The following is a 14,553-nucleotide window of genomic DNA, read 5'->3' on the forward strand; positions in this document are numbered from 1 at the left end:
CAAATAATTTTTTTCCTTTTTTCTAATACATGGCATGGTAAATTAAATAGTGGCAATAAAAAATTCATCTTGTCTCGCAAAAAATGTAGCCCTCACATAGCTATGTGAATGGAAAAATAAAAAAGTTATGGCTTTTGGAACATGAGGAGGCAAATAAAAAATGTAAAAATTAAAATAGGCCTGTCTTGAAGGGGTAAATGGCTAACAAAAATAGAAGTAATGATGTTACATAGCGAGCTTTTCGAGATATCACCAGTCTCTTCATCAGGCGTACTACAAGAATATATGAAGAAACAGCAATATATATACAATAAGAACAGAGACATGGGGGGAATGAATGGACATTTGAAAAATAACAGAACAACATATCAAAGATCTTGAGAATGAGTCCTTAATTATCTTACAGATAAGGGGTGTGAAAGTTTTAGAAACTTAACAACACAGAGATATCTGGCCAGGGCCAGGCTAGAGATCATGTGACTCTTCTCTGAGAGACGGAAGGAGTAGCACTGGAACAAGGAGACGTAATCTGAAGCTACATATTGTGGTTGGAATTGCTGGGCGGGGAGCAAAGTAACATTCACACAGTTGGAAGGAACGAGTCAGGAAGGATCATGGGTTTTATGCCAAGTCTCTCCCCTGGCACCTGGATATTGCTTGCTATCCTGTTGCTGTTATTTTTACTGTAAGTAACAAATACATGTGATTGTACACTTTACTATTACTTTAGCAGTGTATTTGTCTTATTTATTTGACTCACTTATACAGTGCTGACATATTCCACAACATAATACAGGCATGATCATCACTTGCTGTCCTCAATGGAGCTCACAATCTAAATTCCTTATCAGTATGTTTTTGGAGTGCGGGAGGAAGCTCACACAAACATGGGGAGAACGTACAGACTCCATGCATATAATGTACTCTTTTGGGTTTGAACCTAGGAACCCAGCGCTGTAAGGCACCACTGCTAACACCATGCCTATTTTCTGAGGGATAGAGAAGATTGATTTGGACATAAAGGTATATTTACAAATGGCTATAGCAGAGCTACAGTGCCATACAAACAGTTACAAATGGTTTAGGCTTCCTTCACATTAGGCCTCATGCACACGACAGTATTTTTTCACGGTCCGCAAAAACGGGGTCCGTAGGTCCGTGATCCGTGACCGTTTTTTCGTCCGTGGGTCTTCCTTGATTTTTGGAGGATCCACGGACATGAAAAAAAAGTCGTTTTGGTGTCCGCCTGGCCGTGCGGAGCCAAACGGATCCGTCCTGAATTACAATGCAAGTCAATGGGGACGGATCCGTTTGACGTTGACACAATATGGTGCCATTTCAAACGGATCCGTCCCCATTGACTTTCAATGTAAAGCCTGGAGTTCTTTTATACCATCGGATTGGAGTTTTCTCCAATCCGATGGTATATTTTAACTTGAAGCGTCCCCATCACCATGGGAACGCCTCTATGTTAGAATATACTGTCGGATATGAGCTACATCGTGAAACTCAGATCCGACAGTATATTCTAACACAGAGGCGTTCCCATGGTGATGGGGACGCTTCAGGTTAGAATATACAAAAAAACTGTGTACATGACTGCCCCCTGCTGCCTGGCAGGTGGGGGCAGATCCCCCCCCCCCTGTTTTTAACTCATTGGTGGCCAGTGGGCCCCCCCCTTCCTCCCCTGTAGTTAACTTGTTGGTGGCCAGTGTGCGCCCCCTCCCCGCCCTCTATTGTAATAATAGCATTGGTGGCAGTGTGCGCCCCCCCCCCTCCCTCTATTGTAATAATAGCATTGGTGGCAGTGTGCGCCCCCCCTCCCTCCTTCTATTGTAATAGCATTGGTGGCAGTGTGCGACCCCCCCCCCCCTGCCCCCCCTCCCTCCCTCCCTCTATTGTAATAGCATTGGTGGCAGTGTGCGCCAAAGCCCTCCGCACACTGCTACCAATGTTAATGCAATAGAGGGAGGGAGGGGGGGCCGCACACTGTGCCACCAATGCTATTATTACAATAGAGGGAGGGAGGGGGGGCGCACTGGCCACCAATGAAATTTAAACTGGGGAGGGAGGGGGGTCTGCCCCCTGCTGCCTGGCAGCCCGGATCTCTTACAGGGGGCTATGATAGCACAATTAACCCCTTCAGGTGCAGCACCTGAGGGGTTAATTGTACGGATCACGGCCCCCTGTAAGAGATCGGGTGCTGCCAGGCAGCAGGGGGCAGTCATGTACACAGTTCGTTGTATATTCTAACTAGAAGCGTCCCCATCACCATGGGAACGCCTCTGTGTTAGAATACACTGTCGGATCTGAGTTTTCACGAAGTGAAAACTCAGCTATGAAAAAGCTTTTATGCAGACGGATCTTCGGATCCGTCTGTATGAAAGTAACCTACAGCCACGGGTCACGGACACGGATGCCAATCTTGTGTGCATCCGTGTTCTTTCACGGACCCATTGACTTGAATGGGTCCGTGAACTGTTGTCCGTCAAAAAAATAGGACAGGTCATATTTTTTTTGACGGACAGGATACACGGATCACGGTCTCGGCTACAAAACGGAGCATTTTCCGATTTTTCCACGGACCCATTGAAAGTCAATGGGTCCGCGAAAAAAAATGGAAAACGGCACAACGGCCACGGATGCACACAACGGTCGTGTGCATGAGGCCTTAGTGTTAGGATTGACCAGCAGGCTGTTCTGAAAGTTTTTGTCCGGCCACCTCTCTGCATGTTTGCCGTGCTGCGACCACATCTCAGACCTGTCCCCATTATAGCGAATGGGGCCGGAGTGGACTTCCGGCGGCACGCGTGTACTAGGATTAGTACAGATCCAGCAGGCTGTTCCCCTGTGGGAACAGCCTGCCAGACAATCCTAACGCTAATGTGAAAGAAGCCTTAGCGAAGTGACAGATTCCCTTTAAAGAAGTATCCAAGCAGATACAAACTTCACTTTTGAATGTATGATACAAGTAAAGCACTTACTAAATGCCCCTTACACTGCTCAATTAAGCAGACGATTGTCGGGAAGGAAGTGTTCCTTCTGATTTCACATTAAGGCCTCATGCAAACGACAGCTGTTTTGTTCCGCATCCGAGCCGCAGTTTTTGCGGCTCGGATGCGGACCCATTAACTTCAATGGGGCCGCAAAAGATGCGGACAGCACTCCGTGTGCTGTCCGCATCCGTTGTTCTGTTCCGTGGCCCCTCAAAAAAAATAGAACATGTCCTATTCTTGTCAGTTTTGAGGACAAGAATAGACATGCATTGCTACAATGGCCGCCTGTTCCGTTTCGCGGAAGGGCACAGGGGCGTCTTCCGTTTTTTGCGGATCCGCGGTTTGAGAACCGCAAAAAAAATTGAACGGTCGTGTGCATGAGGCCTGAGGTTTTTTGGAGGAGGTTATGAGGCAGATTTTCCTGTAGGTTTTTTGTAGCCAAAGCCAGAAGTGAATCCAGCAGAAAGGAGAATAATAAGTCCTTCCTTTATATTTCTGATTCATTTTGAATCAACTTCTGGCTTTGGCTGAAAAACCTGCAGGAAATTCTGTCCCAAAACCTCCTCCAAAAAACTCAGTGTGAGGGCTCATGCACACGACAGTATGGCTTTTTCAGTGTTTGGCCTCATGCACACGACAGTTTATTTTCACGGTCCGCAAAAACGGGGTCCGTAGGTCCGTGATCCTTGACTGTTTTTTCGTCCGTGGGTCTTCCTTGATTTTTGGAGGATCCACGGACATGAAAAAAAAGTCGTTTTGGTGTCCGCCTGGCCGTGCGGAGCCAAACGAATCCGTCCTGAATTACAATGCAAGTCAATGGGGATGGATCCGTTTGCCGTTGACACAATATGGTGCCATTTCAAACGGATCCGTCCTCATTGACTTTCAATGTAAAGTCTGGAGTTCTTTTATACCATCGGATTGGAGTTTTCTCCAATCCGATGGTATATTTTAACTTGAAGCGTCCCCATCACCATGGGAACGCCTCTATGTTAGAATATACTGTCGGATATGAGCCACATCGTGAAACTCAGATCCGACAGTATATTCTAACACAGAGGCGTTCCCATGGTGATGGGGACGCTTCAGGTTAGAATATACTACAAACTGTGTACATGACTGCCCCCTGCTGCCTGGCAGCACCTGATCTCTTACAGGGGGCCGTGATCAGCACAATTAACTCCTCAGGTGCCGCACCTGAAGGGGTTAATTGTACTATCATATCCCCCTGTAAGAGATCAGGGCTGCCAGGCAGCAGGGGGCAGACCCCCCCCCTCCCCAGTTTGAATATCATTGGTGGCCAGTGCGGGCCCCCCCTCCCTCCCTCTATTGTAATAAATCGTTGGTGGCACAGTGTGCGCCCCCCATCGCCCCCCCTCCCTCCCTCTATTGTAATAAATCGTTGGTGGCACAGTGTGCGCCCCCCATCGCCCCCCCCTCCCTCCCTCTATTGTAATAAATCGTTGGTGGCACAGTGTGCGCCCCCCATCGCCCCCCCCCCCCTCTATAGCAGTAACAACATTGGTGGCCAGTGTGCGGCCTCCCATCTCCCCCCCCCCCTCGATCATTGGTGGCAGCGTAGTTCCGATCGGAGTCCCAGTTTAATCGCTGGGGCTCCGATCGGTAACCATGGCAACCAGGAAACTACTGCAGCCCTGGTTGCCATGGTTACTTAGCAATAGTACAATAGTAGAAGATTCATACTTACCTGCTTGCTGCTGCGATGTCTGTGACCGGCCGGGAGCTCCTCCTACTGGTAAGTGACAGTTCATTTAGCAATGCGCCGCACAGACCTGTGACTTACCAGTAGGTGGAGCTCCCGGCCGGACACGAACATCGCAGCAGCAAGCAGGTAACTATGAATCTTCTATTATTGTACTATTGCTAAGTAACCATGGCAACCAGGACTGCAGTAGTGTCCTGGTTGCCATGGTTACCGATCGGAGCCCCAGTTTACTGGGACTGGGACTCCGATCGGAACTCCGCTGCCACCAATGATGGGGTGGGGAGATGGGAGGCCGCACACTGGCCACCAATGTTGTTACTGCTATAGAGGGAGGGGGGGCCGATGGGGGGCGCACACTGTGCCACCAACGATTTATTACAATAGAGGGAGGGAGGGGGGGCCGATGGGGGGTGCACACTGTGCCACCAACGATTTATTACAATAGAGGGAGGGATGGGGGGCGCACACTGTGCCACCAACAATTTATTACAATAGAGGGAGGAAGGGGGGGCCCGATGGGGGGCGCACACTGTGCCACCAATGATTTATTACAATAGAGGGAGGAAGGGGGGGGCCCGATGGGGGGCGCACACTGGCCACCAAGCTATTATTACAATAGAGGGAGGGAGGGGAGGGGCCGCACTGGCCACCAATGATATTCAAACTGGGGAGGGGGGGGGCTGCCCCCTGCTGCCTGGCAGCCCTGATCTCTTACAGGGGGATATGATAGTACAATTAACCCCTTCAGGTGCCGCACCTGAAGGGGTTAATTGTGCTGATCACGGCCCCCTGTAAGAGATCGGGTGCTGCCAGGCAGCAGGGGGCAGTCTTGTACACAGTTTGTAGTGTATTCTAACTAGAAGCGTCCCCATCACCATGGGAACGCCTCTGTGTTAGAATATACTGTCGGATATGAGTTTTCACGAAGTGAAAACTTAGATCTGAAAAAGCTTTTATGCAGACGGATCTTCGGATCCGTCTGTATGAAAGCAACCTACGGTCACGAATCACGGACACGGATGCCAATCTTGTGTGCATCCGTGTTCTTTCACAGACCCATTGACTTGAATGGGTCCGTGAACCGTTGTCCGTCAAAAAAATAGGACAGGTCATATTTTTTTGACGGACAGGATACACGGATCACGGCCTCGGCTGCAAAACGGTGCATTTTCCGATTTTTCCACGGACCCATTGAAAGTCAATGGGTCCGCGAAAAAAAACTGAAAACGGCACAACGGCCACGGATGCACACAACGGTCGTGTGCATGAGGCCTTTTGCGGTCTGTTTTTTTACGGATCCGTTGTTCCGTTTTTTGTTTCCGTTCCCTTTTCGTTTTTCCGTTCCGTTTTTCCATATGCCATATACAGTATACATGAATTACATAGAAAAATTTGGGCTGGGCATAACATTTCCAATAGATGGTTTAGCAAAAACGGAACAGATACGGAACACATACGGTTGCATTTCCGTATGTGTTCGGTTTTTTTTTTTTGCGGACCCATTAATTTGAATGGAGCTAAGCACCGTGATTTGCGGACAAGAATAGGACATGTTCTATCTTTTCACGGTACGGAAATACGGAAATAATGAAACGGAATGCACACGGAGACACTTCAGTTTTTTTGGGGCTGAACCATTGAAATGAATGGTTCAGTATATGTACCGCATACTGAACTAAAAAAACGGCCAGTATACTGAACGCAAAATACTGTCGTGTGCATGAGCCCTGAAAGTACCTTACGGCTACCTGCACATGCTAGGGATTTGTATGATACATGATAAAAAAAATCCTCATAAATCTGCATTATTTATCACATTTTTTGTGCATTTTTTGTGCAGTTATTCTGTAAGTTAACAACCCCATTGAAGTCTAGGGGGAAACCCACTATCCATAAAATGCGTTTTTTTTCTGCTTGGAAATCTGCAAAAACAATTCGCAACTTTTTCCAGTACCCTAAGAGTATCTGCATGGAGTTTGTATGTTTTTCCCCGTGTTTGTCTGGGTTTCCTCCGGGTACTCCGGTTTCCTCCCACACTCCAAAGACATACTGATAGGGAACTTAGATTGTCAGCCCCATTGGGTACAGTTGGAGGCTAAAGTCTGTAAAGCTCTGCGGACTATAGTAGCGCTATATAGGTGCATAAAATAAATCAATAATAAATAAATAAATAAGAGTATGTTCACTACCACAGTGCCTGCCGTAGATTTTCACTTTGAATCTGTGGACTTGCATGCAGCTTAGCCCCATTAACCAAAGCTGAACCCTGAGCGGACGACCGCCACGGTTTCCAGCGGAGTCTGTGTAGACCCACTGCGCCAAGAAGAGACATGTTGAAAACAGTGAGAGGCGGCTCACTCTGGAATTTTGGCGTGGAATCAGCACAGCAAAGGACATCATGTGAAAAACCCCTAAATTTAGTCTCAGCCTTCGTGCAGGGAGAGGAGACAATACATCACACTTTCTCCACCCTAACTCCCCTCTGGGTCACATTACAAATCATTTTTGTGTTCATACACTCAGGGAGGGGGCTGGGTGACGTATTGTTTCCTCTCACTGCAGGCGAAGACAACAGTTATTGCCAAATCAGAAGCTACAAGACCTACTGCCTAGAAAGGAATAGATAGAATCTCAAAGATTATTAAATAGACCCTATATTAGTAAGTGCTATAGTTGTATCATATACACTCAACAGTGAAGAGGCTTTTTTCTGTTTGGAATAACCCTATATGTAAATCTTGTGCAGGGATAAACACTTTGGTCTAAAGGACCCCATAGACATTCAATAGGTGTCGGTTATCTCTCCCAACTTCCCCATACATACTGTACAAAGAAAGGTCATCAATACACATAGCCCAGGAAACAACTTTAATGTCTGACTTTTTTTTTTTTGCATATAATGTAAATATATTTATATATATATAAAATGAATGTCTGTCTGTCTATCTGGACATTCTTTATGCGCGACCAAACGACTTGACCGATCTTCACCAAATTTGGCACACAGGTACATCAGGTGTATCTCAGCTCTCTAGGACGTACCGTTCCTGAGATATTCCCAAAAAATGACCCACATTAGCAGTGGCGTAACTAGAACTGACTGGGCCCCACACCAAATTATTGAATGGGCCCCCCCCCCCTCATGGGCAACACATATACTGCATATCATGTCACTGTATATAATACTATTGTGGGGGCCCTTTTACAATTTAGTCCTCATCTCAAGTGGACCCCTTTTGAGTTCAGGCCCCACAGTAGCTGCGTCCCCTGCTTCCACTATAGGTACGCTCCTGCCTTTCACAATATTACAGCTATACACACTATACAATGCCAATAAAAGGTCTGTTACCATAACTACAAGAAAAATGCAAAAAAAAAGTACTCAAAACAAATATAAATAGGGAGAGTTTACATTTCCGTTTTTCTGATGTGGCAAATTGATCCTGCTGCATCCGTTATGCACATTTGGCATCCGTTTGAGCCATTTCTGAGATCTGTTCTATCAGACAGAAAAAAGTACTGCGTACAGGAGTTTTCTTTCTGTCTAAAAAACGGATCTCAGGTAGAAATGGCTCAAACGGATGCCAAATGTGCATAACGGATGCAACAGGATCCATTTGTTTACAGGATCCTTTTTTCTGTTCTTCTGACGGATCAAAAAAAAACGAAAATGAAATGGAGATGTGAACTCTTGCTTACTTGAATTCACAGAATAAAATAGCATAACCAATTTCAAGCAAGTACAGGAATAGCATCCACTGGGCAGTGTATTTCCCCTATGCCTCCTCAGTATGGGGCTGAATGTATAAATATACACAGACATTCAGTATATAGTCTTAGGCCTATTTCTCATTTCACATATGCATTGAAATGTCCACAAAATGCCTTCACTGGTGAGATAACTAGGTTCTGTTACATATATATACAGTATAATAGATAGGAGATAGATGATAGATAATCACACACACACACACCTTTCACATACATACACTTGCCTTTTATGCAGGCTAGATGGATTTGTCAGGCTGTGGAGGATCCAGAAGAGTTTCTACCCCCCCCCCCCAGCACATGGCTACGTGTCTCCCCCCCCCCCCCACTCTGTCCCGACACTGACAGCAGAGCAAAGAGCACTACTGCCCTGCCCTAATATGACAGTAAGTGAAGGGAGTTCTTAAGGAAGCTCCAGAGAGATTTTTTAAGGTAGCTGCTGCTGACAAGAGCTGCTGTTATCGTCAGTGCGGCCCTCCACTATACGCTGCCTGCTGCCTGTGAGGCCAGAAGTTTACATCATAGTACATGCAACTCTGCCCTGCTGACACCCCTGCTACTGCTCCCGGGCCCCTTCTAAGCTCAGGGCCCCGAAGCAGCTGCTTCCCCTGCTTCCCTGATAGTTACGCCCCTGCACATTAGCCAATGCAAGCCTGCAAGTCTTTTTCTTCAAATCCCAACTGCCATAAATACAGTTTTACTCCAGGTTTCCATAACAACCCAGCCATTTTTTTTTACTGCTTAAAGGAGCCGCACTGTGAAAGTCACTGTTGAAGGGGCGGTTACTGTGAAAATCACTTTTAAAGAGGCGGTCACTGTGAAAGTCACTGTTAAAGGGACGGTCACTGTGAAAGTCACTGTTAAAGGGGCGGTCACTGTGAAAGACACTGTTAAAAGGGCAGTCACTGTGAAAGTCACTGTTAAAGTGGAAGTCACTGTGAAAGTCGCTGTTAAAGGGGCGGTCACTGTGAAAGTCACTTTTAAAGGTGACGGTAACTGTGAAGGTCTCTGTTAAAGGGGCGGGCACTGTGAAGGTCTCTGTTAAAGGGGCGGACACTGGAAGTCACTGTTAAAGGGGCGGGCACTGTGAAGGTCACTGTTAAAGGGGCAGCCACTATGAGGGTCACTGTTAAAGGGGTGGTCAATGCTAAAGGGGCGGGCACTGTGGAAGTCACTGTTAAAGGGGTGGGCACTGTTAAAGGGGCGGGCACTGTGAAGGTAATTGTTAAAGGGGCAGCCACTGTGGAGGTCATTGTTAAAGGGGCAGGTACTGTAGAGGTCACTGTAATGGGGGAACCTGTTGATATCTTTTTACGACACACGGAAACATAAAATGAAATAGATGAAATATACCCGTGCAAAGCCGGGTCCTTATATAAAAATGAGTTTATGCCTTTCTGTCTGTCTAGACGTTCTTTATGCGTGACCAAACGACTGGACTGATCTTCACCAAATTTGCCACACAGGTATATCAGGTGTCCGGGAAGATTTTAGACCTGGTCTCAGCTCTCTAGGACATACCGTTCCTGAGATATTCCCAAAAAATGACCTGCATTAGCCAATAGAAGCCAGCAAGCCTTTCACTTAAATCCGAACTGCCATTTACACGGTCACATGTCTCTTATTAGCCAATAGAAACTTGCAGGTCCTACTCCAGGTTGCCATAACAACTGATCACAGGTTTTAGCAGTTCGTAGGTCCTTAAATATTCAGTCATATTACGTATAATGGCACAACTACACTGCTACATGCATGGGGGGCAGGGGCCACTATTAAATTGACGGCCGCTGTGGAGTTCACTGTTAAAGGGGGGGCACTGTGGAGGTCACTGTTAAAGGGGCAGCCACTATGAAGGTCACTGTTAAAGGGGTGGTCAATGTTAAAGGGGTGGTCAATGTTAAAGGGGCGGGCACTGTGGAGGTCACTGTTAAAGGGGTGGTCAATGTTAAAGGGGCAGGCACTGTGGAGGTCACTATTAAAGGGATGGGTACTATGGAGGTCACTGTTAAAGAGCGGGCAGTGTGGATGTCACTGTTAAACGGCCTGGCACTGTGAAGGTCAATGTTAAAGGGGTGGCCACTGTAGAGGTCACTGTTAAAGGGGTGGGCACTGTTGAGGTCATTGTTAAAGGGGCAGGTACTGTAGAGGTCACTGTTATGGGGGAAACTGTTGATATCTTTTTACAACCCACGGAAACATAAAATTAAATAGATGAAATATACCCAGGCGAAGCCGGGTCCTTTTGCTATTATTTAGAAATTCCAATCTTCTGCTTTTCTCCTCAGGTATGGAATATATTGTTATTATCCTTATGGCATATTCAAGAAGTTGAATAATAAATATTATTTATAAATTCCAATCTTCTGGTTTTCTCCTTAGTTATGGAATATATCCTTATGGCATATTTAAGAAGTTGGGAATTCCTGGACCCAGGCCCTTACCATTTATTGGAACATTTCTGGGGTTTAGAAAAGTAAGCACATCGTATTACTGTAGAAAATGCTATGTAAGATCTTGTTAACACTGTGCAGCTTGATGCTTTTTTTTTTCTTGTATGATTTTCTTTATTTTATTTTTAAATATAGGAATCCTGTGTGAAATGGTCTTGCCGCCATTTCATGTGATTTTTTTTTTAATGCAATTTTCAATAGTAAACAGTTGTAACAGTGTCGTGCCCAGGGTGTTTGCCCCCCCCCCCCCCCCCCCCCAATACTTGACCACATGCCTCTTACATCCAGGGACATCTCCTGTCATGTAGACCTTCTCTTTCCTTTTCTCCTCTGTTAGACCTCCATGACAAATTCTTTCAGCCGCATCTCGTCTCTACAGAGTTTGTAACACAGACACGTTAGATTTCTCAATTTTTCCATTAACCTCCCCATCCTGTTGTGCCCCCCCCCCCCCAATGCCCCAGGTACTATACTGCTGAAAAAATAGTGACCCTAATAGACATAATTGGGGTAATTTATCAAACTGGTGTAAAGTAGAACTGGATTTCCAAAAGAGCTGTCAAAAATGAAAGGTGGAATCTGATTGGTTGCTATGGGCAACTAAGCCAGTTCTACTTTACACCAGTTTGATAAATTGCCCCAAATGTCCCAATAGTGTCCACAGCAGCTATAATGTGCCCTAGAGTGCCCCCAGTAATAATATCACCCTATTATTGTGCTCCAGGTAATAATCACTGTATAGAGTCCCCAGAAATAATAGAATTGCCCCTACAGTGCCTCCCCAATAGCAAGGCCCCCCCCACATCCCCCATATAGTAATTTCCCCCCCACATCGCCCCATATAGTAATTTCCCCCCCACATCGCCCCATATAGTAATTTCCCCCCCACATCGCCCCATATAGTAATTTCCCCCCCACATCGCCCCATATAGTAATTTCCCCCCCACATCGCCCCATATAGTAATTTCCCCCCATCGCCCCATATAGTAATTTCCCCCACACTGCCCCCATATATTAATTTCCCCCACACTGCCCCATATAGTAATTTCCCCCACACTGCCCCCACACAGTAATTTCCCCTACACTGCCCCATACAGTAGTTTCCCCCACACTGCCCCCATATAGTAGTTTCCTTCACACTGCCCCCATACAGTAGTTTCCCCCACACTGCCCCCATACAGTAGTTTCCCCCATACAGTAGTTTCCCCCACACTGCCCCCACAGTAATTTCCCCCACACTGCCCCACACAATAGTCTCCCCCACACTGTAGTTTTCCACACACAGTAGTCTTCCCCACACTGCCTCCATACAGTAGTGTCCCACACACAGTAGTTTCCCCCACATTGCCCATACAGTAATTTCCCCGTCACATAGTAATCCCTCCCATAATTATTGCCCCCACATAGTAATCCCTCCCATGATAATTTGCCCCCACACAGTATCTCACTATATTTCCCCCCCCCCCCACATGTCCTCCTGTTTGCACCCCCCTCATGTCCCCCAAAGTTGGCAAATAAAATAAAAAAAATTGCCCCCACACAGTATCCCACCATATTTCCCCCCACATGTGCTCCTGTGTGTACCCCGCTCATGTCCCCCAAAGTTGGCACATAAAATAAATAAATAAATAAAAAACTAAAAGCTAAATACGGTACTTACCTGCGTTTGCTCGCAGAGTCTCGGCACTGTGCTGCTGAGTCCTGGCACAGCACAACACGTCATTGCGCGCGGCTGCGCTGGAATTTCACTACTGCATAGGCCTCAGGCCTACTAGGCCTGAAGCCTATGGCGGTGATCGGCGGCGGGGCAGGGAACTACAGACGTGGACAAAATTGTTGGTACCCTTTGGTCAATGAAAGAAAAAGTCACAATGGTCACAGAAATAACTTTAATCTGACAAAAGTAATAATAAATTAAAATTCTATAAATGTTAACCAATGAAAGTCAGACATTGTTTTTCAACCATGCTTCAACAGAATTATGTAAAAAAATAAACTCATGAAACAGGCATGGACAAAAATGATGGTACCCCTAGAAAACACAGAACATAATGTGACCAAAGGGACATGTTAATTCAAGGTGTGTCCACTAATTAGCATCACAGGTGTCTACAACCTTGTAATCAGCCATTGGGCCTATATATATGGCTCCAGGTAATCACTGTGTTGTTTGGTGATATGGTGTGTACCACACTCGACATGGACCAGAGGAAGCAAAGGAAAGAGCTGTCTCAAGAGATCAGAAAGAAAATTATAGACAAGCATGTTAAAGGTAAAGGCTATAAGACCATCTCCAAGCAACTAGATGTTCCTGTGAGTACAGTTGCACATATTATTCATAAGTTTAAGATCCATGGGACTGTAGCCAACCTCCCTGGACGTGGCCGCAGGAGGAAAATTGATGACAAATCTAAGAGACGGATAATCCGAATGGTAACAAAAGAGCCTAGAAAGACTTCTAAAGAGATTCAAGGTGAACTTCATGCTCAAGGAACATCAGTGTCAGATCGCACCATCCGTCGTTGTTTGAGCCAAAGTGGACTACATGGGAGACGACCAAGGAGGACACCATTGTTGAAAACGAATCATAAAAAAGCAAGACTGGAATATGCCAAACTACATGTTGACAAGCCACAAAGCTTCTGGGAGAATGTCCTGTGGACAGATGAGACAAAAATCGAAGTTTTTGCCAAGGCACATCAGCTGTATGTTCACAGACGAAAAAATGAAGCATATCAAGAAAAGAACACTGTCCCTACTGTGAAACATGGAGGAGGCTCTGTTATGTTCTGGGGCTGCTTTGCTGCGTCTGGCACAGGGTGTCTTGAATCTGTGCAGGGTACAATGAAATCTCAAGACTATCAAGGAATTCTAGAGAGAAATGTACTAGCCAGTGTCAGAAAGCTTGGTCTCAGTCGCAGGTCATGGGTCTTGCAACAGGACAATGACCCAAAACACACCGCTAAAAACACCCAAGAATGGCTAAGAGGAAAAAATTGGACTATTCTAAAGTGGCCTTCTATGAGCCCTGACCTCAATCCTATTGAGCATCTTTGGAAGGAGCTGAAACATGCAGTCTGGAAAAGGCACCCTTCAAACCGGACACAACTGGAGCAGTTTGCTCATGAGGAGTGGGCCAAAATACCTGCTGAGAGGTGCAGATGTCTCATTGACAGTTACAGGAAGCGTTTGATTGCAGTGATTGCCTCAAAAGGTTGCGCAACAAAATATTAAGTTAGGGGTACCATCATTTTTGTCCATGCCTGTTTCATGAGTTTATTTTTTTACATAATTCTGTTGAAGCATGGTTGAAAAACAATGTCTGACTTTCATTGGTTAACATTTATAGAATTTTAATTTATTATTACTTTTGTCAGATTAAAGTTATTTCTGTGACCATTGTGACTTTTTCTTTCATTGACCAAAGGGTACCAACAATTTTGTCCACGTCTGTATGTGCTCCGCTCCCGTGCCCCGCCTCATTATGTGGGTGTCAGCGCTTCAGCAATGAGAGCTTCCATCTGTATTGATGGAAGCGCTAATTGATTCTGGGCCTGGCAGTGGCACCCCCGTGAGAGTCGGCAACCGGGGCGGGCCCCCCTTCCCCCTCTTC

The 14,553-nt window shown here is 46.1% G+C and overlaps 1 protein-coding gene across 1 annotated transcript in view; it reads left to right on the plus strand.

Annotated features, from left to right (window-relative positions):
- Positions 1 to 507: 507 nt before the first annotated feature.
- LOC122935596 (cytochrome P450 3A9-like) overlaps positions 508 to 14,553 on the plus strand; it is a 61,900-nt gene continuing 47,854 nt past the window's right edge. The window contains exons 1-2 of the mRNA XM_044291370.1: positions 508 to 685; positions 10,870 to 10,963. Of these exons, the coding sequence (XP_044147305.1) occupies positions 615 to 685; positions 10,870 to 10,963 (165 nt within the window). The 5' untranslated portion in view covers positions 508 to 614. The remainder of the gene's footprint in view (positions 686 to 10,869; positions 10,964 to 14,553) is intronic.

The sequence above is a fragment of the Bufo gargarizans genome, chromosome 4 (assembly GCF_014858855.1).
Source record: "Bufo gargarizans isolate SCDJY-AF-19 chromosome 4, ASM1485885v1, whole genome shotgun sequence".
In the NCBI taxonomy this organism is placed as follows: Eukaryota; Metazoa; Chordata; class Amphibia; order Anura; family Bufonidae; genus Bufo; species Bufo gargarizans.